The 26,614-nt window shown below is 39.8% G+C and overlaps 1 protein-coding gene across 1 annotated transcript in view; it reads left to right on the top strand.

Moving 5' to 3' along the window:
- The first annotated feature begins 1,208 nt into the window (after nucleotides 1–1,208).
- LOC134480021 (disks large homolog 5-like) overlaps nucleotides 1,209–26,614 on the top strand; it is a 61,088-nt gene continuing 35,682 nt past the window's right edge. The window contains 1 exon segment of the mRNA NM_001430116.1: nucleotides 1,209–1,407. Coding sequence (NP_001417045.1) covers nucleotides 1,281–1,407 — 127 coding nt within the window. The 5' untranslated portion in view covers nucleotides 1,209–1,280.

Below are 26,614 nucleotides of genomic sequence, written 5' to 3'. Positions count from 1 at the left end.
TAATTTTATGTAGCTGATCAGTGTTAAAGACAGTTATTTTTTGTGGTGTAAAAGGGGAAATGATGAGGTGAGCTCCCTTTGTACTAAGGTATGTCAACTTTCAATTGTTAGTTCTTTACTGGCAGAGAGCTAAGTGCTGGCAGGATTACTGTCTTGTCATTTCTACGGTCCATCATCAAGTTTGCTATTTTGTAGATGTTTGTCCTTCTCACCAGCTCAACACAAACTGAGAGATCTCTTAGGTGTTGTCTAACTGCCGATTGGACATAATAAAGATCTGAAGGCCAAGATATGCTGCAGAAAGTATGTGGGCAGAACTCCAGGCTTACAGAGGAACATAGCGTGAGGAAAGCTGAAGCTGGAGCTTCAGAATAGACATGGTAGGGGAGTGATATGGACCAAAACAGGGCATAGGGGTTAAGAGATAATCACCAGTTGGGTCTCAAAACTAGAAGAATGGGGTTAAATTTAGAGAAGATAGTGCATGCCCTGTGAAAGGCCTAAGACACAAACTGTCAGTCAGAATCTCATGGTAGAGCTTACAGAGGCCTGTGAGCAATGCTCCTTTGGTGACATTAGTAAAAAGAGGAGAACCCCCAAGCAGCATGAGGGTGCCTCCATTGCTGGCTCCTACATTTCACTTTCCTTTGGCACTTGGACTCCACACTGTTCCAAACAACATAATGATTTCAACTCTATCTCCTAAGGGATTTTGTGGCAACTGTCGAATGCTAAGCTAAGGACAAGGCTTCATGAGTGTTCCCATAACACACACCCATGTCGCAACCTAACCTACAGGCTATTTCTTGATGTGATTTCAAGCACGTGTACATAAGGAGACAGGAGAACCTTCTGACTGCTTATTCAAACTGGTATTCTTTCTCAGGAATTTTTAATGGCTGATATTGATGAGTAAGGATAATTTGACTTAATGAGATATTTTTGAGCAGGATTTAGAGGGAAAAATTCATTAAAATGCATAGGAATTACTCAGGTTTTTATAATCAAGCCTTGACGAAAATTTGGTCTTGCAAGCAGGAGTTGCTCAGTGGCTATGCCCTGGGAAGGTCTCCAGGAAAGGGCACCTCAGCTTATGCACTGTACAGGGAGATTATTAGCAGGGAGGCAAAGTCTGTTCACCATGACATCAGCGGTCCCTTCTTGGACATTCTATTGTGTCCTAGAGAGTTCTTGGCATCCTCTGTGATGTCATCAGTGTTGTAGTAACCACCAGTGTCCTACTTTTTCTCAGTCCCTGCCTGGCAGATTCACAGGAAGACATGTTTTCCCGGCTTCGCAAGAATTTTGGGAGAGTGAACGCGGATTTTGGACAGACTGGAGTGAGGGAATCTCGCCTTTCATCAAAAATAAATGGTGGACAACGAAAGCTGGCCTGGGGAATGCTGAGTAAGTTCTGTGAATTGTATGCTGAGCTTTCTGTCAGAGGGAGAATAGGCTTATGCTGACCTGTCTAGCAATAGGCCAGAACAACTGGAGTATCTGCAAAGGAATTGAATTTCCATGAAGATCACAATTCCTAAACGTCAAGGATTTCAGAACATTAGTTTGCCCATCCCCAAAGGGAGGATATGGTAAGGCCAATGCTATTATTCTGTGAACTTCTGGCCTTCACTTTTAACGTGCATATGATAAGTTACATTGATATAATAACACCATCAGGAGACACTGAGTGTCCAACTTTACTGAATTTAGACAGGGTATCAATCTACTTCACTCTCATTGCTTCTTTAAGTAAAGTAGATCTCTGTCTTTAGTATCAGGGAGAGAATTATGCTTCTGGCCTTATGTTCTTAGAACTCCTCTGACTTTTTCTAATTGGCAGAGATGGGACATCCTTAGCATTATCAATTAGAGTTTGTGTGTTACAAACATTTTTTTTACAGTATTAAACTATTTGTAGCAGGTAGACCAAGATTCAGCCTGTAACCAATTGGCACTTCTGTGGCATTTGGTGTTTCAGTTAGGGGAATTGATAAGTCCGTTGACCATGAGATCCCCCACAATGCTTTTAAATTCCAATTGGTGTGGCCTAGAGTATCAGTGCAGGACATCTGAGTATCTCCAATCACTCAAATCTTTTGGAGGTTGAATTTATCATCTGACTTCTGAAAGTACAGCGGTGAGGGTCCTGAATGAAAGTTGTACCCTGTTAACTTGATAACAATCCCATAGAAGCCATCTCTGTGGTACATGTAGCATGGGTCAGCAGGCATAGGGAACACCCGGCATCTGACATCTCTTGGTCACTATAGAGTGCTGGGAGTGTTGACATCCCCTGAGGAGGTCTCTTAGGCAACAACAAACTCTTTGTGGTGACACTGTGTTGTACACATGTTCTCCTCCTGTTTGGGGCTTGCCATGGTGTATGCACACTCATCAGTTTCCCCAAAAATGTTCACTTGTGTTCTTCTACCTACAGAGGATGGGAGACTGACATCATCCCCTGGCCCTGTGGTAATCAACAAGGACGCCAACACGGAGAACACAGAAGAGCAGAGACTGATTATGCAGCTGCAGTTAGCTACTGAGGAGAGAAATGAGCTAAGAGATCTCCAGACTTACGTGACAGAGAGATACAGGAACAACAGGTATGCATTGTTCCAAACTGTCTTGTGTCACTCATGGACCTGCAGTGTCACCTACATCTTATTCTATTAAGCTGTAGGGGTCTAGAAAGCTGTGCCTCCCAAAATACTCGTCCTAAACCTCATTTCTGATATAGAGGAGATTCAGAACCTGACCCTTGGTCAGGAGTGAGATGGGAAATGGTCTCATCTGCTGCCTCCAGCTGAAAATCTGAACTTGTGGCCTTAGTGAAGAATTCAGGGATAAATTTACTGGAACATGAGTTCCCAGTGTGCATTTGGAAAGCCCTTGACAGGTGGTAGCTTTGCAAGGTTCTAGGTGCTGAGAGTTTGGGTGTGTGCTAGGAAGGTGACTGAGTGCTGGACTCTTGTTGCAGTAGCCTGAGGTGACAGATCCCAAATTGTTCATCTCAATGTTTGACTAGATGGCCAGAGACACAGGGCTTTTCCTTCTTTTTTGTTTACCTCTGAGCCAATAATGTGGCATGCATTTTTTCTGATTCTGATTGTGTTCTCCGTTTGCATATTTCGCTCCCTTTTTCATTCTTACTGTTTACTTTTCTTTTCCTGTGTGTGTGTCCCAGTTTCTGTGTCTCTGTGTGTACACACCTACATGCATATGCGCAATTTTTATCTGTTTATATTTCCCCCCACTTGGACTCAGGGGTCTATGTTTTTTCCTGAGTATATTCATGTATAACAATTTCATGATGATGTGAGCGCTTTGTTTTTGGAGCCCCACTTTCAACTGCACACTTTGCCAATGTGGTCACATTTGTCTGTATATTTGTGCCATTTGGGCAGATTATAATTTTGTGGCGATTTATGGTCTCAACTCCATAATTGTGTGAATTGTGTGTCTCTACAATATTAATTATTCATGATGTAGAATTCCTGTTGTCAAAACAGGAAAAATGAAATCACAGTTTTCTAGGTCTTGGATGTGGGAGAGCTGTGGCCTAGGCCCTTGTTAGCATAAGTAGCTTGACTGCAGATCCAGCACTTCTGAGTGAAGAAAGGGAACCTGGGAACCCTTTATCTCGATGCCGAGCTTATGGGGTCCTGGGCCCAGAATAACAAGTTTCTGAAGCTGAAGAAGCTCCCAATATGTAGAACTCAGAAATTGTCCTCCCAGGGCTGGGGTACTAGAAGACCCAGCCTGAGTTCATATATTCCTAAACGCAGATGTTCATTGGGTTTTACTCTCCTAGGGCCAGCCGCTACATCAGGTCAAATCCATTTTATGAAAAATTGAAGATAAAGGAGAGGGAGGTCATGTCATTACTGCACAACTTAGAGATGAGGAACATCGAGCATTGTGAGAAATTTCAGGAGCTCCAGAAGGAAATTAACTTCTATCGGTGAGCACTGGTCAGAGAGGCCATTAACTCTGCTTTGCCCACAGGTGCCATCCTTTGTTCTGACTGGAGGTCTAGCAGCTCTGGCTCCATGTCTTGTGCTCTTTAAACATCACTGTGTCCTGGGCCTTTTGGACTCAGTTTTTAGGTCCACAGGAGACTGTTACTCATACCCAGAGTGTCTAGGCATCTTCAGAAGGCTCTAGGTAGACCAGTACTTATTCAGCTCACCAAATGGCTAATAGGCTGAACTGGGCCTTTGCGGTCACACCAGGTTTAACAAAACTCAGTGTGTGGACCACATGGATAACATGACCTTCCCTTAATTCTACTGACCTCCTTTGAGGGTATTTGCCCACTATTTATTAATGTTCCCCCATGCCTTTTGCTTCCATGGATAGATGTATATCCCCTGTTGTTTTGGAGAGAAATGAATGCTTTTTGGTACTTGGGTCACAGAAACAATTTAGTCTTCCCTGAATTGGCTGTTTGATGTTTGTGCAGCAGCCTTGTGTGTATCAAGATGTATTCTATGAAGTTTTCACTGGTATCTGGGTCCAGAGCGAGTTTGTGAGACTTGGGAGTAGGAATGGGAGGAAGAGGGTGCAGGATCTAACTATGCAGTGTGTGTTTCCAGCAACCTGCCCAGCCGGATCCATATGGACAAGATATGTATGCAGAAGAAGTTGTTCCCATTCAGAAAGGAGAAGAAAGCAGAACAGCGTGATTCTGCACCGCTGCTACAGAAATTTTTGTTTGATTTGAACAAGAAAGTTAAAGACGAACAGGAGAAAACCAGACCAAGCAACATCTGGTAGGGACAAGCAGCTGTGTCAGCCTAAAAATACCTGATTCCATTTGCCAATTTGATACATGTTTGCTTTCCCTACCACCTTAATAATGTACACTCCAACAATACAACCACCTCATGCAATGGAATGTTCATTCCTCTGTCTGTGCACGAGTATTCTGGGAAGACAACCACTTTTCAGGAACTGACTTATTAACAACTATGCTTTGGTGCTCTTTTTGAAGCTGCAGTCTGGAAATGGTGACAGATGAATAACCTATCATATTACTGCATGTCCCTGTGATAGAATGGATGCTATGTAGCAGTTTGAACAAGTTTTGTTCCTGTGATAAATGATATTCTGTGGTCATGTGTCCTCCAAGTTGGGAAGCACCTTTCAGGGATAAGAACCGAGTGCAAATGGCAAATTATTCTTTGTCATTGGCTTTCATCTTGGTGACAGGTTGACTTCTCCTTTCATCCTGCAACCCAATGAGGTCTCTTCCCATTGCCCTGTTCTTGGTTTGCACTGGTTAAAGTCTGAGGCCCAGATGGGCAGCCCACATTGCTGTCAAGGTTGCTGTAGACTTTGCCCTGCCCACAGACACACCAGCAATGTTATCAGTTAATACATCAATGGTGACCTAAAATAGAGCTGAGTGGGTAAAAGGCAGCAACCTGATAGCTGGCATGCAAGTCCACAACATATCAGTTTCTGAATAACTGCCTTCTCTCCCTTGTCTCAGAAATTGCAAATGAGCTGGAATGGGACACACAGCAGGTAGAGAGCATCCTGAAGAATCTGTTGCTTTCTCAGGATCCCCCTGCTGACTGCCATCCTGAATAATACCAACATTTTTTGGATGAATACTCTCCCTCATAGTTTAATTTATTTTTTGCTAAGAAACACTAAATTTATCTTTCACTAAGCCAGTCTGACTGATTGATATCTTATTCTCTTTCTGTTTAGGATAACACCACTTGAGAGACCACTTGGGGCCTGCACTGCCATTTTGCCTGCTAGAGGAGAAACAGCAATATAACTGTGCTTCTAAATGTTCACTAAGAATATGCTGTTTAGAAATATTTTTGTTATGATCTTAAATGAAGTTTTATTTTGTTATTTCATACTTATATGTTCTTGTTAATATTTTTCACATCTGAAAATACTTTTAGATATTTATATTAATATTCATTTTAATCATTTTTTGTTTTAAATTGTATTCCTTATGAATAAAACTTGATTTGTAACTCTTGACTCTTGAGACCATCTTGCTTATTCAAGTGTTCTGTCCCCTCTTGTGCTCTTAGAACTGACATCTAAAGATGGATTCTGCATGGTCCAGAGTTGCTGGGCTAAATAGTAAATTCAAAGCCACCAATGGTTACGTAGAGTGATAGTGTGTTTTGTGTGGATAATGTGTTCTTTTCTTGGATGCACATTTTATGATGTGATCACTGCCATACTTTATCCATGCGGTCATGTTTTCTGCTAATCTTAATAAAACAGTCTACAACACACGTTCATTATTGATCCTGTATAGCACCTTTTGACTAATATACACTCATATTTGTAGAGCTGTAGAAAAATTGACATTTCCAAAGGTATATGGAAGTAATCCTAATGGAGAACCATATGCTTTAGTCTTTCTTGCAATACACTGTCAATATACACCTACAGATAATGACCTCCAAAGTCATGTTGGGAAAAAGGTTTTGATAAATGCTGTTGTCCTAGACCATACATATGCTGTGTTTTTATTGTTGTGGATTAGGTGTAGAATGATCATTTATGTCAATGGGTCTTTTTCTCTACTGTATGTCTGTGGCCTGTCCTGGGTGAATTTCCCTCATAGTCCAAAAAATGAATCACATTCCCTGTTGTAGATGATTGTTGGGAACCATGTGCTTCTTCTGAGAGAGCAGCAGAGGTTCTAACCTGTGAGTCATCACAACAGATCCTGCAGGTTCTAACCTGTGAGGCATCACCACAGATCCTGCAGGTTCTAACCTGTGAGTCATCACCACAGATCCTGCAGGTTCTAACCTGGGAGGCATCACCACAGATCCTGCAGGTTCTAACCTGTGAGTCATCACCACAGATCCTGCAGGTGGCTTTTGTCTTTCCAGGGCATGTGCTCCCTTAGGTGGACAGGGTACCTCAAATTAAACAGAGAGATCTCAGGAAATGTGTATTCTTACTGAGCTGTGCAGGCTCAATGTGTTAGGCTACCAGGCATCCATACAAGGCTCAGGTGGCCCCACTGCTCATTGAGGATTCAGGATGTTCCTCCAGCATCACTTAGTTTCCATATTAGAGCAGATACTTCACCTAGTATCAATGATGACCATATCTACTATGCACATTTTATAAAATACAGAATGGGAACTATCTTCCTGTAGGTCAGCTGCACATATGAATTCTTTTGATAGATAGCAAGAAAATTATCTCAATCTAAGCAGTTTAGGGAGGAACCTCAAGAGCAACCATAGTGAATGCAACCTACAGCTGTGAACACATGTTTCTTTTGGATAGTAAGCCTGTGCAAACCCAGAACCTAGGTGGGCCAGTTCAAGCTGCCCTTTTTCCGTGGCTAATCTGGGTTCCTGTTGTAAAAGTATTTTTTTCCAGGTGACTGATTTCCAATTTATGGAATTGAACTGACTTACTCAGAGTCTGAGTTACTCAGAAAGTTAAAGTTCAGAAGGAATGATCCAGAATGTCCACAAACAGTTGCTGTGACACCAAGGCTTTTAAGAGCTCAGCATCTAGAGAAGCAATGTATTGTTTGTTTATTCTCAAGCATAGGTCCTCTAGTCATTCATTATAAGCTGACCATGCCACAGAAAGTGTCGTCTGTATCAAAACAGAAGCTAGTGGTAACTAGATATCCACCATACTTTCACATTGCCACTGTATTTGAAGTTCTCAGTTACTATGAAAGGACCTGGACGAGCTTGCATCTTGCTATACATATTCCTAATTTATTAGCCTTTAAGACAAGGTGTGCTTTGTCTTGCTAATGCTACCACTGGCATACAATACCTTGCATAATTTCTACTGACATCTGTGACAGGAGACAATAGTTCAAGTTATCCCTTACTTGAATAAACTGTTCTTAGAGTAAATTGTAGTCTGAGGGGCCTTCCATTCTCTCTGACATTGTAAACATTTCCAGTCTTCAGAAAAGTCTGTCACTGTCCAGTACAAATCTTAAGATGTCCACACTGTCAGCTAGGTGTCTTCATCCAGCTTGCCCTGTAATTTTGTGTAACATTAATTGTGTTCCAGCCTAAGGATTTAATTCAATGTTACAGTACTTGCCAAACATGCTGAAAACCCTGGTGTCCACCCTAGTCCTATGTGCTATGCAAAAAGAAAATAGGGAACCCCAATTGCATTTGAAGTTTAGCCTCCAGCAAAAGAAGAGCCTTCATAGGACCTTTTAAGTAACTCTAAGCTCCAGCTTCACCACAGCTTACTACATTGATTTAATAATTAGTGTATTTTCATTAATGCTCACCATATTTGTGGTGTGCAAAAAATATGCACTATGTCAGTAAAGTATGGGCATGTGTGTGTGTGTGTGTGTGTGTGTGTGTGTGTGTGTGTGCATGTGGGTGTCTGTGATTGTTCATGTCTATGTTTGAGCCTGTTCTTCCATGAACTCACTATAAAATTTTATAAAGTGAATTAGAAGACTACAGTGAAAACTTTCGAGGTGCATGCAGACTTGGGTTACTACTCTCCCATGGTACCTTGCAGATAACACTGAAATTGTTGCCTACATTAATACAGCCTAAATCCAGGCTATACATGATTCTCAGTGAGATTTTGACATCGGCTCCACTACAGAGAGCGACAAAACTTCATTTACTACATGCCCTTGTTACCAAGGTATGGGAATACTTCACCCCATAGAGAGTCTGGTATGTTGTGATGGCAGCATATGAACTCGCTTTTCCCTGTCCTGCCTGACTTTGCCAGCAGAGTAGGATTTCCTGCAGGAAAAACTTTCACATGCTTCTTTAAAAGCACCTGTTCCTCACATCTAGATAAACTTGAAAATAGGCTTCTCCAAGTCAGTCTGAGTGCTCCTACTCCCAGCTCAGAGCTGTAATACCATAGGATCCTCCAGCCACACTGAAGGGTAGGTCCCATGGAGGAGTTAGAACAAAGTGTCTCTTCTGAGAAGTGACTTAAAACAGAAGGTTGAGAAGTGATACTCAACCCCCAAGTGCTTCTTCTTGGAGAAAGCAACCAGATCTCGCTGTTAAACAGTGTAGGCTCCCACATGACCCAGTTTTTGCCTGGGTAAGATTTTCTGGAGCTTAGTTACCCAGTCAGAATGGGGTTATATTCTTGATCCATGTTCACTCCCACAACAAAAGCTCCTCCCCAAGAAGTCCTTGAGTTGACCCAGGTCCTTCTAGGACCAACAGGCAAGAGAGAACAGAATGAATCCAAGGGAAGAGAAGAGGCCAGAATGATTATAACCTGGATAAATCCCCCAAATCGGCCACCTAACAACTCTAAGGTTTGTGCATATTGTGGATTTCAGAATCTTAAGGTCAGATTTTTCTGATAACACCTGCTAGGTGAAGCTGAAATCTACTTTAGGTGGGATTATCCCAGCAGGGAGGGGATCTGAGTATCCAGGCCTGGCCAGCTTCTTCATTCTCCTGGAAGTAATTGTTGGTCAGCTCTAAATCTGAAGTGGGAGTTGGTTTTTGTCAACTCAAACAGGTGATATTTCAATTCTCATCCACTATGTGAGAGACACACAGTTACCCACGGGGGATTTGAACTTACTTCTATAAAAGTGACTGTGGGCCGAAAGAGGGAAACCATTCCTGCCTTTAGCATTCTGTCTTTATCAGAGACTACAGAGACTAGATTCCAGGACAAACATGTCCAAGCAGACAGACATTGTAAGGGGGAAAATTGAGGTAAGAAAAGTAATGGGGACCGTGATTTCACATTGTGCCTTTAGCCAGAAATCTCTGATGTCGATAATGCAAGCAGCCTTGAGCCTGCTAAAACTTGTCACTACTTCACGGTGTCTCTGCACTTAGGACTGCCTCAAGTCCTCCTTATATGAAGGCCTTTCTTTTAAAAATAAATTGTATAAAGCAATGTTTATCAACCTGTGAGGCACAACCTCTCACACAGATTGCATATCAGATACCTTGATAACAGATACCTTGCATATTATGACTTATAAGAACAGCAATATTTCTTATGAAGTAGCAATGAAACAATTTTATGGTTTGGGTCACCACAGCATGAAGAGCTGTATTACAGAGTTGCAGCACTAAGAGTGTTGAGACCCACTGCCATAGAAGCTGACACATGGGAACAGACTCCTCAGATGAGGAGAGGCACATGGCAAGGGATACTGTGTCCCACCCTAGCACCCAGAGGCACAATCTATCCCAGGAGTCTGTGTGCTCATCTTGTCTTCAGTTCTCCCAGGTTCAAGAAGAGCATTGATCATCTCAGGAGAGTCAGCTTGCACAGCCCACATCAGGCCCAATGCTTCCCTTCACAGAGAAGGATGTGGGTGTAAGTGACAGCCAGTGAGACTGAGGGATCTGATGATCATTTGCTCTGAACTATGATTTCTTCACCTGTAAAAAGGAGGTGTTTCTGCTGAATAGGGTTATTGTGGAGATGGACAGAGCATACACACTGATCAGGGCCTCCCTGGCATGGTTAATTGGAAATTTTCTCTGGTGATGCATTTTAAAGTAGAATCTCCAGCCACGTGGGGTTAGATGCCGGGCACCTTACAGGTGGTGTAAACGTACTGTGACTATAATGCTACACGAATTTAAACCATAGGCTCTTGTTTTGAATTTAAAAAGACGAATCACGTATAAAATGCCAATGTGAAATAGTCATGATCAGAATTGAGATAATTCCTGTGAAGTCATTTAGTTTTTCTTTTTCTGCATCTATATTGAAGGCATCTAGAGTAGCACTAAATGAGATCCTAAAGCCTTCTATTAAAGTGCTACCCATCCATTCCTCTCTCCTTGAGGACCTCTCAGGTGACTAAAGGAAACCTGATTTCTTGTCAGATTGTTCCCAGCTGGTGTGATCTCTCTGTCCATGGACCTTGCAAGAAGCTGCAGAGCCAATGTGTTGTTTTACAACACAAAATCCAGACATTAATTTTACCAATGAAGTTCCTGGACTCAGATGCTGACGTCATGTAAAGCTCCCAACTGTCCTTCCTAATTCACTGACCTCCCAGACGAAGGGCATTCTTGGTCCCTCTGAACACTTTCTTAAATATCCTTCAAATCAAAGACTTTCCATTGCCTTAGTTATCTTCATTTGCTTTCAAGTCCTGCCTTGATCTGCTCTGGACCTAAGTGCACTTTTTACCTTTGCAATAAAGGTGTGTGGTAGGTGAGCCATACAGTAATCAAGTCCATGTTACAGCAAGCAAATGGCTCTTGTATAAATGTCTGTGCCCTGGCAATGCTATAACACAAAATAGTTTTTCATTAAATAATACATTCTTTGAGATCACAGTCTGATCAGATATTTTGTAACCTAACTTACAAATGTTCTCTCTATTATATAAATCAAGTTCCCTCATGTGTATTCTGGTCTTTCTCTATCATGTCTGATTGCATCATCGTAGGAATCCCAGGGAACATGAATCCTGGGCTTTAGAAACTGTTGTATTTGGCCAACCAGGAAAGAAACCCATCCAGGAGACTACTGATACTTGACACACAAGTTCACCTCCCTATTTACTATACTTTATGGCAAGAGGTCACCATTCCTGACCATGTCTTATTGTCCAACAGGATAATAAATTGAAGAGTTGGGGTCAAGGAGGTCACCCAAGAAAGCACAAAAAATCCATCTCAGATAAACATTTACAATATATTGAATCCAAATATCCATGAATTTCAGGACACAACTTAAGTCTAAACCTAAGGATAACAGATATAGAGAGAATTGAAAAGGCCAAAAAAAAAAAAAAGAAAAAGAAAAAGAAAAACAGAAAAAAAACCAACAAGCCTACAAAACATCAAATTAATTGTAGGAGAAAAATTCCTTCCTTCACATAAAAATTAAAATATTAAATGCACAGATCCAAGAAAGAACATTAAAAAGGGGTAAGGTATAAATATCCAGTACCAAATGAATTCAGACCTATTTGAATTACACCACATTTCTCAACAGAGACTCTAATAGCCAGAAAATCTTAGGCAGATGTAATGCAGACACAAGCTCCTATACACTGTGTAATTCCCAATCACCATAAATGGAGAAACCAAGATATTACATGACAAAATCAAATTTAAACAATATTTTTCTCTAAGAAAGCACAAAAGAGGATGATAGGAGGTAAAATCCAAGACAATGAATTAAATTTTACCCAAGAAAAGCCAAGAAATTAATCATCTCACAAAAATTTCAAGAAAGAAAGGACACAAACATAATTTCCTCTATAACCAGAAAAAGAAGAGAAAGCAGCAATCATTGGTCTTTAATATCTAACCAGACCCTCTGTGACCAATTCCCCAGCTCCTAGGGATCTAACTGCAAGCCAACGTGTATACAAGTATGGGTCTATGTTCCTAGGTACTGTGTATAAGAGGATTGATTTATTTTGTATCAATGTGGTTGTAGGACCTTGACTCTGGCAGACCTGTTGCCCCACCAAATGGAGATCCTAGAGGTGTGAGGTGGGAATGGATATGTGTGAGTTGGGGAGCACTGTTATATAGGGAAAGTTGAGCAGAAATGTGATGATAGGCTTCATTAGGGGATTTTAGAAAGAGGAACAATATTGGAAATGTAAATAAATAAAATAAACAATTAATAAGAGATAGCCAAAGATCAAATAAAAAGTAAAAAGGTAAAGGAAAAATTAAACCAACCAAAAAATAAAAAATAAAAGAATAGAAAACCCTGTAGGGGACTGACCTAATTCTGCTTGTATTTTAATGCTGATTGGTAGAATGTAAGACTGGTTAAACCCCCCAAAAAAGTGATTCTGCTCCCAGTTAATTGTGATTATAAAGAAGCACAGCAGAGAGATGGTGGAGGTGAGTTTTTGAGGGCTTTGCTAGAGAGGATCACTAGGAGGGAAGAAGGAAGAAGTAGCTGCCAAAGAAGAAAGGACTAATGGATGTGATGGTGAGGAAGGAGGAAGCAGGACAGCAGCCATGGTTTAAGGCAGAGGAAAGCCTGATCCTGAGGGCTGTCCAGGTGGAAGAAAGAGCAGCCAAGATGCTGCATAGTAAGTAAGAGTTCAGAATCATTGTTTGGAAATGAGACCTATTTCCATGCAGGACAGGCAGCTGCCCAGCTACTGTGCTGATTAAGGGATATTATAAATAATTTAAAAACTATGTATAACCAGTAAGCCAGCTCTACAGAGGATCCTAATAGGAATACTTTATTTGCAGGGAAGGATAAAATACCAGAGGACACAGGAAATAAATTTACACCACTAGGACAGTCAATCAAAAGTAGCCTACAAAAATCTCATAAATTAACCAAATGACAACAGTTAACACAGAGGTTTAAATAATATTTTCATGTCACTAAACTCAATTCCCTAGTAAACAATTATATATTTAGCATGAATCAGGATTACCATCATGAGAGATATAGAGGGTATACTAGGGAAACAGAACTAAGAAACATGTCCCTATAGCAATCCTATGCAGTTTCTCTATCTAGCTGACAGAATAGATTTCAAACTCATCCTGTCCAGAGATGTAAGGAAATTCACTTCATACTTTGCAAATACTAAAACCTACTACAATTCTAAATATATACATATTAACACAGGCATTCCAAATTTAAAAATATGTTATCAAATAGATATGAAACTACAGATTAGTTATAATAGTAGTCTTGATTTGTTTTACTTCTCCATTTTGACCACTTAACAGATCATATGCAAATAAACAAAACAGGAGGACCAGAATTAAGTGACATCATCAGGCAAATGGAGCTAACAAACTACAGTGTACTATACATATATTTTCTATCAGCCTGTGGACATTTCTCCAAAATTGACCAGAGAGTACGAAAAAAACAAGCCTCAGAAAATATAAGAGCGTTGAAATAATGTCGTGCGTTCTATCTGAGCCCAAAGGAATCAAACTGGTATCACACAATTAAAAGTACAGAAAATACAGACACTCATGGAAAGTAAGTAACATAAACAATATACTACTGAAAGGGTAAGGGGAGAAATAAATAAGGAAAAATGAAAAATTCCTAGAAATGAGTGATATTGAAAACACAACCACCACCCACAGATCTATATGATACAACAAATGTTTATGAATTATGTTTCAATCAGCAAAGGCAGAGGAGTGAACCCATCTAATCTCTTTCTCTTCTGTCAGAAGGAGAGAATGTGGAGTGTGGGCTATTGCGATTATGCCTTGAATTGGCTCGCCATCCTTCCCAACTTCACTTTGCAATGATAACATATGTGATTTGGCATTACACATTGGATGTGTGTAATTGGCCATTTGATTTCATAGGGGGAATAATTAAGGGACTGCCTGCAGTTTTATGAAGCTCTTTGGATAAACCGTGTAGACGGTGAAAGACTATAGGGCTTTTGCAAAGCAAGCTAAGAGCATTTTTCATTATGATATGTTTAAGATCCTATGGACAATTGGGAGTAGAATGTGGTCTTTTGAATGATAATGGTCTCCATAAACTCACATGTATGAATGTTTGTTGCTGGTTAGAGGAAATGTTCGGGAAGCAGTAGAAGATATAGTTTTGTTTTGTTTTGTTTTGTTTTGTTTGGTTTGGTTTGGTTTGGTTTTGTTTTGTTTTTTGTAGGATTGTTCTGGGATTGGCCTTTGAGGTTTCCAAATTCAATACCATTTGCACTTAAGTCTCATTTTCTCAGTGTCCAACTTGCAGATAAGATGTAAGATCTCAGCTAGCTCTCTAGAAACACGGTGACCTACCTGCTCCCATGTACCCCTGCATACTGATCACAGACTCATGATCCTTGAAACTGTAAGCCCCAATAAACTCTTTCTTCGAAAAGTTCCCTTGCTCATGGTATCTCTTCGCAGCCTATAAAACAAACAATGATGGGAAGGAACACATAAGTGAAAAATTTCTCAATAAAATCCTGGCAAATAAAATTCAGACATATACCAAACATATCAGGTACCATGATCAAGCTGGCTTGACTCCAGAGAGCGAGAATGTTTCAACAAATACAAATGAATAAACAATACACCACATGAAACCAAGAACAGGAAACACATGATCATTGCACTAGAGGCAGACAATTTATTTGGCAAAGTCTCACAGTGATACACAAAATAGTCGTGGAGAATCTGGGATATGGAGAAGATATACCTTAACAATATAAAGGCAATATACAAGGCCAACAGCATCCTAAGTGGAGAATATCTTAATGCATTTCACTAAAATAAGTAATAAGTCACAGATGTTCAATCTTTTCATCTAATCCAAGTAGTATGTGAAGTCTTATCCAAAACAGAAAATAGAAAGATGGAAAGGCATGTCCATATGAAGGAAAGCAGTCAGAGTATTCTCATTTGCAGGTGATATGATCTATATGTAAAGAACACTACGGTTCCACTAGAAAACTCCTACAGCTCATGGACCCACTAACTAAAATCACATTAAAATCAATAAAATTCCTTATTAGAAACAATAAATATCAACAAACATACCAAAAAACAAAAACATTCAGAATAGCTTTAAAAATCTTGTAATAAACCTAAGAAAGTGAAGACTTGTTACAATGAAAACATTACAAAAATTAAGAAAAAAATTGAACAAACCAGAAAATGAAAAGACCTTTCATTTTCATGCATTACTATGATTATTATTGTTATATCAAATACTACCAGAATCATTTACTAGTTAACATCCATCCTGTCCTAATTAGGATGCAGGGCTTTATGGGAATGAAAAAAAGATCTCAAAATCCATGAAAGCACAAATGAGCAGGGCAGTCAGACACTGCTAAATAGTAAGACAGTACATCACTGCAGGATTCATCACCTTTAATAATTTCAAGTTCATTTTGGGGAATAGTAAAAAAGAAACCCAGCCTGTTGATGTCATGAGAACAGACACAAAGTCTATAGGAATTATATAAAAGACCCAGTTATTGGTGTATGTTCTCATCAGCCTCTGGTTTTTGAAAAAGAGGCCAAACTAACAAACAAGAGAAAACAAAAAACCCACCACCACCACCACCTCCACACACAAGATGCAGTTTTCAATCTGTTTCGTGCAACCCCTTCTCAGGGCAATCACTCATGAGACATACTTTATACAGGATAATTACATTACAATTCCAAAGAGTAGTAATCTTACATTTATGACTTAGCAATGACATGATTTTGTAATTGGGGGTTGGTTACCACAATGTGAAAAACTGGATTCCTTGAGATGTTTTTGGTCATGGTAGTTTTTTGCAGTAATAGATATGTGACGGATATATAAACTGGAACCAGCACTAGTGGACTTTTTTTTTTTTTTGCGGGGAATCTCTTGTTTTTGGGAGGAGGGTGTAAGACTTTAGAGTGGGAAAACTTTTGAAATATATAAGCAGATCATAACAGTCCATTTTAGTTTGCCACATGGGAGACATAAGTATTGTGAGTATTGTGCAAAATAGAGCTTCTCTGAAAAGACTTCAAAGGATTGCAGGAATTCTATTGGTGGCTGGCATAGAAGTAATTAACATTATTTTGGCAAACAATCTCTCTCTTTTCTGCCTGTATACTAAGAAGATAAATGAAGGTATATAAAATAGTAATTGACCACTTATTTTGAGCAAACATCAAGAGGTAGATAGTGAGTGACCTTCCTCAAATTGTATGAATGTGTGTTTGTATTTTCAATTGTTAATGTAGCAAAGACTTCAGTTGTTCCCTCCACATTCAGGGCCTGAAAGCATAGGAAACTGTAAGAAATCACAGGATTTGGAAAATATCCCAATTATTGCAAGGTCCACAAAACTTGTTGTCACCCCACACTCATAAGGATACAAGTTTAGAGAACATGACACCCTCATTCTCAAAAGAAGGATGGGTGGCTGCTTATTTGTCTGCAGTGGGTTAGAGATGTTTATTTTCATTTAGTGGGTTGGATGCAAGTTTTTACTGGTCATGGAATGTGAGGAAACAGTAAAGGTGGATAGAATCAGGGACATCTTACTTACTTTCTCTTTCTCTCCTCAACCATTTATCTCTCCTATCTAGGGTTTTGGGAAGCAGGAGAAAGGGGCTAACATGACAAAAAGCATAGATTATTCAATCTTTTTTTATACTAAGAAGCAACACCAAGTGTCAAATATTTTAGGATGACATGGAATTTGAATGATGATAGAATTTCATATTATACTTGAATAAATGATTAAACTCTTGTTTAAGATATAAGTATATGCATCTTATTCACAATTCGGTGTAAAATTCTAATTGTATAAAATTACTACTGTACACTGCCATGGATAATTAAGGAATGCAAATAGTACTATCCAACTATAAATACTCAGTGTTCTAGTGATGTTAGGTACTTGTTTAGTTAGGTACAGAAATAAGCTTTATTTAGCTTCTTGTATTTGTATTCAAATTAAACAGTAAATCCTTTGAAAAAATTCCACATTTGTGCACTGAGATAGACTTTACATAAAAAGATGGTTCTCTAATTCTTTAGAGATCTGAAGAATCTGCCATTTCACATGTCCTAGTAGTCAAAGGCTTTTCACAGTGGGAGAGACCGTAAGTCCGGGCAGTGTCCTCATGCTATTCTGAAGAAAATGATGGGCACTAAAGAACCCTAACTGGAGTGTCCTTCAAATGTGGCAAAGTGGCCATGGGGTGAAATACGAACCACTTACCTCCACTGCTGCCAGAAAGCTGTCCAGACTGTGGAGAAGGGGATCATGGGGAAGTCTATTGTCCCAGGCTTTGGAGAGAAAGTGAGGATAGTCCTTCAAATGACCTACTTCAAAGGATTGTTGTCAGAGCCCCTGACCCATTCAATTGACACTGGATGCCACAATGACACAAGAATATTTGCTGACTGTCTGTCACGGTAGCCAACAATTTCTGTCATTTCTTTAGAATTGGAAGCTATTAGCTCTGAATTTCCTGTTTCTTCAGGCAACATTTCTCCTTCTCAGGTCTCAAATGGAGTTGAAGACTAGATAGTTTACTGTTAAATTTTCTTGTCATGAGACTCAGAAAAGAAAACGAGGTCACCATCACACAGGAATGTGACAACTAGGAACCTGACAGGACCAGGGGGGACATGGGAGGTCCAGAATGAGGGGCTCGACAGACAACCCACTGCAGCATCAAAATGCCCACCACAACCGCTCTGGCACCATAAATCCTGAGCCCCAATGGGGATGACAACAGAGTGTGCATGGCCTGACTGCTGCCCTGGGCTTTTCAAAGCTTGTATCACCCCCGAGCACTTAGAAGAGCTTGAGCAGAGAGGGAGATGCCCAGATGCTGCTGCTGTAGTAGGAGGCAGTTTCAGCTATTGGAGGTGGAGATAGAGGCAGAGGTGGGATGGGAGGAGTTTCCCTGGAAGGACCAGAACAGACACTGTTCTTACCATGCCAGAACCCCACCCAAATACACCCCACCCCCACAAATACCCAGTCCACTGCCAAACCTCTGCACGCTAAGCATTCACTTCTTTATCCCCAATGTGCACATTTTAATTTTTTAAACTTCTCATTTGTTCTCTGTGAATTTCGCATCATCCAGCTCAACTCCATTGATATCCACCACCCCCTCATATCTGAAGTCCACCCTTGCATCCTTCTCCATATCAGAGAAAAAATAATCTACTTGTGGAAGATAAAAAAAGAAAAAGATTAAAAAATGGCAATATGTCCACAAAAGAGGTGTAAAATTAAAAAGAAGAAGGACATAGACCGTTAAATTGTTTACAATGAAAAATAGTTCTTTTCGATTCAGGGCAGTTTTTATGGTTAATAAATGAAAGTTATGATAGACAGAGGATAAAAAAGATTAAGAACTGAGAGAAAGTGATTCAGGTACAAAATTTTACACTAATATAATTTAGTTAATGAAGTACCTTCTCCAATTTTGCCAAATAGAAATGGACTGAATATTGGGACTGTCATTCTTATGTGATGCATCTCAAAATTTATCTTACTTTATCTAGCTTATCAATGTAAAGATAAAGGTATTTCTTGTTGTAAAAGAGGAAATGCTGAGGTGACGTCTCTTTGTACTTTGGTGTGTTAACTTCAATTGTTAGTTCTTTACTGGCAGAGAGCTAAGTGATAGCATGATTTCTTTCTAATCATTTTATGATCCATCATCAGGTTTGCTACTTTGTAGATGTTTGTCCTTCTCATCAGCTCAACACAAGCTGAGAGATCTATCAGGTCTTGTCTCACTGCTGATTGTACGTAATGAAGATCTTATGGCCAAGAGCTACCTCAGAATGTATGTGGGCAGAACTCCAGGCATACAGAGGAACATAGGGTGAGGCAAGCTGAAGCTGGAGATTCAGAATAGACATGGTAGGGAAGCGATATGGAGCAAAACAGTACGTACTTGTAAAAAGAGATAATCACCAGTTTGGTCTTAAAACTAGAAGAATAGGGTTAAATTTACAGAAGGTGAGGGCATGCCAAGTGAAAGGTAAAAACTGTCAGATAGGATCTCATGGTATAGCTTACAGAGGCCTGTGACAATGGTCCTTTGGTGAAATTGGTGCAAGGAGGAGAACCCCACAAGTAGCATGAGGGTGCCTTCATTGGTGGCTCCAACATTTTACTTTTCCTCTGTCAATTGGAATCCAAACTGTTCCTAGCACAATAATGATTTCAACTCTTTCTCCTAAGGGATTTTGTGGCAACTGTGGAATGCTAAGTACAAGGCTTCATGAGAGTTCCCATAACACACACCCATGTCGCAACCTACCCTGCAGGCTATTTCTTGATGTGATCTCAAGCACATGTACATAACGAGGCAAGAGAATCTTTTGACTGCATATTCAAACTGGTGTTATTTTTCAGGAATTTTTAATGGCTAATATTGCTGAATGAGGATAATTTGAGTTAAGATGAGACATTTTTGGGCAGGAATAGCAGGGAAATATTCATTAAAATGCATAGGAATTACTAAGGTTTTCATAATCAAGCCTTGAGGAATACTTGGCCTTGGAATCAGGAGTTGCTCAATGTCTATGCCCTAGGAAAGTCTCCTGGAAAGGGCACCTCAGCTTATGCACTATACAGGGAGGTTATTAGCAGGGAGGCAAAGTCTGTTCACCATGATATCAGATGTCCCTTCTTGGAAATTCTATGGTTTCCTAGAGAGTTCTTGGCATCGTCTGTGATGTCACCAGGGTTGTAGTAACAACCAATGCCCTACTTTTTCTCAGTCCCTGCCTGGCAAATACATAGGAAGACATGTTTTCCCATCTTCACAAGAATTTTGGGAGAGTGAATGGCGATTTTGGACAGACTAGTGTGAGGCAATCTGGCCTTTCATTAAAAAAAAAAAGAAAGAAAGAAAAAGGTGGACAAAAGAAACAAGTCTGGGGAATGTGGAGTAAGTTCTGTGAACTGTATTCTGAGCTTTCTGTCAGTGGGAGTATAGGTTAAGCTGATATTTCTAACAATGGGCCACAACAACTGGAGCATCTGCAACGGAATTGAATTTCCATGAAGATCACAATTCCTGAGAGTCAAAGATTTCAGAACATTAGTTTACCCATCCCCAAAGGGAGGATATGGTAAGGCTAATGCTATTATTCTGTGAACTTCTGGCCTTTATTTTAAAGAGTATATGTTACATATGTTATGTTACATTGATATAATAACACCATCAGGAGACATTTAGGCTCCAACATTTCTGAATTTAGACAGGGCATCAATCTACCCCACTCTCATTGCTTCTTAAATACAGTAGATATCTGACTTTAGATTGCCCTGTAATTTTGTAGAACATTAATAGTGTTCCAGCCTTAGGATTTCATTCAATGTTACAGTACTTACCAAATATTCTGAAAACCCTAGCTTCCACCCTAGTCCTGCGTGCTATGGAGAAAGAAAATAACGAACTCCAGTTGCACTTGAAGTTTACCAACCAACAAAAGGCGAGCCTGCAAAGGACCTTTTAAGTAACTATAAGCCACAGTCTCTACACAGCTTCCTCCATTTATTCAATTATTAGTATATTTTAATTAATGCTCACCTTATTTTTGGTGTACAAAGAATATGCACCATGTCAGTAAAGTATATGTATGTATGTGTGTGTGTGTGTGTGTCTGTGTGTGTGTTTGTGTGTATGTTCCTGTCTATGTTTGAGCCTGTTCTTCCATGAACTCACTATAAAATTTTATAAAATGACTTAGAAGTCTGTAGTGAAAACTGTCCAGGTTCATGTAAACGTGCGTTACTACTGTCCCATGGTACCTTTCAGATAACACTGATACTGTGGCCTACTTTAAAACAGCCTAAGTACGGGCTCTGCATGGTGCTCATTGACATTTTGACATCGGAACCACGACAGAAATCAGCAAAAGGTTCATTTATTACATGCTGTTGTTACTAAGGTGAGGCAAAGCCTTGCCCCATATAGAGACTGGTAGGATGTGATGGCAGTACATAAACTCGCTTTTCCCTGTCCTGTGTGTCTTTGCCTGCAGAGGTCTCTCCTGCAGGAAATACTTTCACATGCTTCTTTAAAAGCACCTGTTCCTCACACCTAGATCAGCTGTGAAAAGAGGCTTCTCCAAGTCAGTCTGAGTGCTCCCACTCCCAACTCAGAGCTGCAACACCATAGGATCCTCCAGCCACACTGAAGGGTAGGTCCCATTGAGGAGTTAGACAAAAGTGCCCCTTCTCAGAAGTGACTTAGAACAGAAGGTTGAGAAGTGAGAGTCAACACCCAAGTGCTTCTTCCTGGAGAAAGCAACCAGATCTCCCTGTTAAACAGTGTAGTCTATCACAGGACCCAGTTCTTTGCCTGCAGAAGATTTTTCTGGAGATTAGTTGCCCAGTCAGAATGGGGTTACATTCTTGATCCATGCTCACTCCCACAACAAAAGCTCCTCCCCTAGAAGTCCTTGAGTTGACCCAAGTCCTTTTAGGACCAACAGACAAGAGAGAACAGAGTGCATCCAAGGGAAGAGAAGAGGCCAGAATGATTATAACCTGGAGAAATCCCCCAAATCAGCCACCTAACAACTCTAGGGTTTGTGCATATTGTGGATTTCAGAATCTTAAGGTCAGATTTTTCTGATAACACCTGCTAGGTGAAGCTGAACTCTACTGTAGGTGGGATTATCCCAGGCAGGAAGGGGATCTGGGTCTTCAGGCCTGGCCAGCTTCTTCATTCTCCTGAAAGTAATTGTTGGTCAGCTCTAAATCTGAAGTGGGAGTTGGTTTTTCTCAACTCAAAGAGATATTTCAATTCTCATACACTACGTGAGAGACACACATTTACCCACAGGGGATTTGAACTTACTTCTATACAAGTGACTGTGGGCCAAAAGAGGGAAACCATACCTGCCTTTAGCATTCTGTCTTTATCAGAGACTACAGAGACTAGCTTCCTGGACAGACATGTCCAAGCAGACAGACATTGTAAGGGGGAAAATTGAGGTAAGAAATGTCATGGGGCCAGTGATTTCAGACTGTACCTTTAGCCAGAAAATCTCTGTTGGCATTAAGGCAAGCAGCCTTGGGCCTGCTAAAACTTGTCACTACTTCACAGTGTTTCTGCCTTTATGTCTGCTCAGGGTCCTCATTATATGAAGGCCTTTCTTTTAAAAAAATTATATAAAGCAATGTTTCTCAGACTGTGAGGCACAACTTCACACACAGATTGCATATCAGATACCTTGCATATTATGACTTATAAGTACTGCAAACTTCATTAGGAAGTAGCAATGAAACAATTTTATACTTGGGGTCACCACAGCATGAAGAGGTGTATCACAGAGTTGCAGCACTAGGAGTGTTGAGACCCACTGCCATAGAAGCTGACACATGGGAACAGATTCCTCAGATGTGGAGAGGCACATGGCAAGGGATACTGTGTCCCACCCTAGGACCCAGAGGCAGGATCTATCCCAGGAGTCTGTGTGCTCATCTTGTCTTCAGTTCTCCCAGGTTCAAGAAGAGCATTGATCATCTCAGGAGAGTCAGCTTGCACAGCCCACATCAGGCCCAAAGATTCCCTTCACAGAGAAGGATGTGTGTCTAACTGACAGCCAGTGAGACTGAGGGATTTAATGATAATTGGCTCTGAGCTGTGATTTCTTCACCTGCAAAATGGAGGTGTTTCTGCTGAAGTGGGTTGTCGTGGACATGGACAAAGCATACAAACTGATCAGGGCCTCCCTAGCATGGTTGATTGTAGATTTTCTCTGGTGATCCAGTTAAAAGTAGAATCTCTAGCCACGGAGTGTTAGATGCTGGGCACCTTAAAGGTGGTGTAAATATACTGTGATTCTAATGCTACCTCGAATTTACACCCTAGGCTCTTGTTTTGAATTTAAAAAGACGAATCAAGTATAAACTGCCAATGTGAAATAATCATGGTCAGAATTGATCTAATTCCTGTGAAGTTATTTAGTTTTTTTTTCTGCATCTATCTTGAAGGCATCTAGAGTAGCCCTATTGAGATCCTAAATCCTTCTATTCAGGTGCTACCCGTCCATTCCTCTGTGCTTGAGGACTTCACAGGTAACTGAATAAAACCTGATTTCTTTTCAGATTGTTCCCAGCTGGTGTGATCTCTCTGTCCATGGACCTTGCCAAACGCTGCAGAGCCAATGTGCAGATTCACAACACAAAATTCCAGACATTAATTTTACCAATGACGTTTGCAGACTCAGATGCTGACGTCAAGTAAAGCTCCCAACTGTCCTTCCTAATTCACTGACCTCACAGAGAAGGGGATTCTTGTTCCCTCTGAACACTTTCTTAATAATCCTTCAACTCTAAGACTTTCCATTGCCTTAGTTATCTTCATTTTCTGTAAAGTCGTGCCTCGATCTGCTCTGGACCTAAGTGCACTTTTTACCTTTGCAATAAAGGTGTGTGGTAGGTGAACCATACAGTAATAAAGTCCATGTTTACAGGAAACAAACAGATCTTGCGTAAATGCCCTTGCAATGCTATACCAAACCATAGTTTTTTGTTAAATAATACATTCTTGGAGATCACAGTGTGATCAGATATTCTGTATCCTAACTTAATAAGTTAGAACATTAATAATGTTCTCTCTATTATACAAATCACATTCTCTCATGTGTATTCTAGTTTTTTCTGTCATGTCTGATTGCATCATCATGGGAATCCCAAGGAACATCAATCCTGGGCTTTTGAAACAGTTGCATATGTCCAACCAGGATCCAAAACCACCCAGGAGACTACTGATACTTGACACACATAAATTGACCTCACTATTTTCATATAGTTTATGGCAAGAGGTCACCATTCCTGACCATGTCTCATTATCCAACAAGATAATAAATGGAAGAGTTGAGGTCAAGGAGGTCACCCCACAAAGCACAAAAAATCCATCTCAGATAACCATGTACGGTTTGTTGAATCCAAAATATCCATGAATTTCAGGACTCAATGTAAGTCCAAACCTAAGGATAATAGATATTGAAGAGAATTAAGAGTTCCAGTTCATAGGTTCAGTAAATATCTTCAACAAATCATTGCAGAATACTCCCATAAGCTGAAGAAAGAAAAGGCCAAATCATACAACAAGCCTACAGAACGCCAAATTAATTATACCAGAAAAATTCCTCCCTTCACATACAAATTAAACACTAAATGCACAGATACAAGAAAGTACATTAAAAGGGGTAAGGTACAAATATCCAGTACCAAATTAATTCAGACCAATTTGAATTACACCAGACTTCTCAAGAGAGACTCTAAAAGCCAGAAAATCTTGGGCTGATGTAATGCAGACCCAAGCTCCTATACACTGAGTAATTCCCAATCGCCATAAATGGAGAAACCAGGATATTACATGACAAAATCAAATTTAAACTATATTTTTCTCTATAAAGCACACCAGAGGATAATAGGAAGAAAACTCCAAGACAATGAACTAAATATTATCCAAGAAAATCCAAGAAATTAATCATCTCACAATAATTACAAAAAAGAGAAGTATACAAACAATTTTACCTATAACCAAAAAAAGAAGAGAAAGCAGCAATCATTGGTTTTAAATATCTAACTAGACCCTCTCTCACCAATCTTCCTTGGTCCTAGGGAATAAATAACTAGGCAATGTGTATACAAGTATGGATCTATTGTCCTAGGTACTGGGTAGAAGAGGATTGACTTATCTGGTATCAATGTGGTGGTAGCACCTTGACGCTGGTAGGAATGTGGCCCCACCAAATGGAGATCCTAGATGTGTGAGGTGGGAATGGATATGTGTAGTTCGGGGAAGGCTGTTATATAGAAAATGCTGAGAAGAAATATGATGATGAGGCTTGATGAGGGGAGTCTGGAAAGCGGGATAACATTTGAAATGTAAATTAATAAAATAACCAATTAATAAAAGATAGCCAAAATTAAAATAAAAAGTAAAAAGTTAAAAGAAAAATTAAACCAAAACAAAATGAAAGAAAACCCTGTGGTGTATTGATAAAATTCAGCTTGTATTTTAATGCTAATTTGTAGAATGTAAGACTGTTTAACCCCCAGAAAAGTGACCCTGCTCCCAGTTAATTGTGATTATACAGAAGCACAGCAGACAGATGGTGGAGGTGAGTTTTTGAGGGCTTTCCTAGAGAGGATCATGAGGGGGGAAGAAGGAAGAAGCTGCCAAAGAAGAAAGGAAGAATGGATGTGATGGAGAGGAGAGAGGAAGGAGGACAGCAGCCATGGGTTAAGACAGAGGAAAGCCTGGTCCTGAGGGCTGTCCAAGTGGAACAAAGAGCAGCCAAGATGCTGCATAGTAAGTAAGAGTTCAGAGTCATTGTCTGGAAAGTAGACCTAATTCCATGCAGGACAGGCAGCTGCCCAGCTACTGTGCTGATTAAGGGATATTATAAATAAATTAAAAACTATGTATAACCAGTAAGCCAGCTCTATAGAGGATCCTAATAGGAATACTATAGTTTGCAGGGAAGGATAAAATACCAGAGGTCACAGGAAATAAATTAACACCACTAGGACAGTCAATCTAATGAAATCGATGAAAAAGTCAAAAATTTTAAAATAAATGACAAAATTAATACAAAGGTTTGAATAATATTTACAACTGAATTGAATAAACTCAATTCCCCAGTAAATAGACATATATTAAGCCAGAAACAGGATTACCATTTTTTTATGTAATGGTATAAACAGACTAGTGAAACCGAAATAAGAACCATGTCCCTGTAGTAATTCTATTCAGTTTGTCTATGTAGCTGACAGAATAGATTTCAAACTCATCCTGTCCAGAAGATGTAAGCAAATTCATTTCATACTTTGCAATGACAAAAAGATACTACAATTCTAAATACACACATATTAAACACAAGCTTCTCAAATTTAAAAATATACAGTATCAGATAGATATGAAACGACAGATTAGTTATAATAGTGGTTGTGATTTGTTTAAATTGTCTATTCAGACCACCTAACAGATCACATGCAAATATATAAAACAGGAGGAGCAGAATTAAGGTACATCGTCAGGCAAATGAACCTAACAAACTACATTGAACTATACATATATTTTTCTATCAGCCTGTGGACCTTTCTCCAAAATTGACCACATATAAGGATGCAAAACAACCCTCAGGAAATATAATAAAGTTGAAGTAATGTCATGCA

This window comes from Rattus norvegicus, chromosome 8, assembly GCF_021556685.1.
Source record: "Rattus norvegicus strain SHRSP/BbbUtx chromosome 8, alternate assembly SHRSP_T2T, whole genome shotgun sequence".
In the NCBI taxonomy this organism is placed as follows: Eukaryota; Metazoa; Chordata; class Mammalia; order Rodentia; family Muridae; genus Rattus; species Rattus norvegicus.
This window is presented reverse-complemented; position numbering and strand designations above follow the sequence as displayed.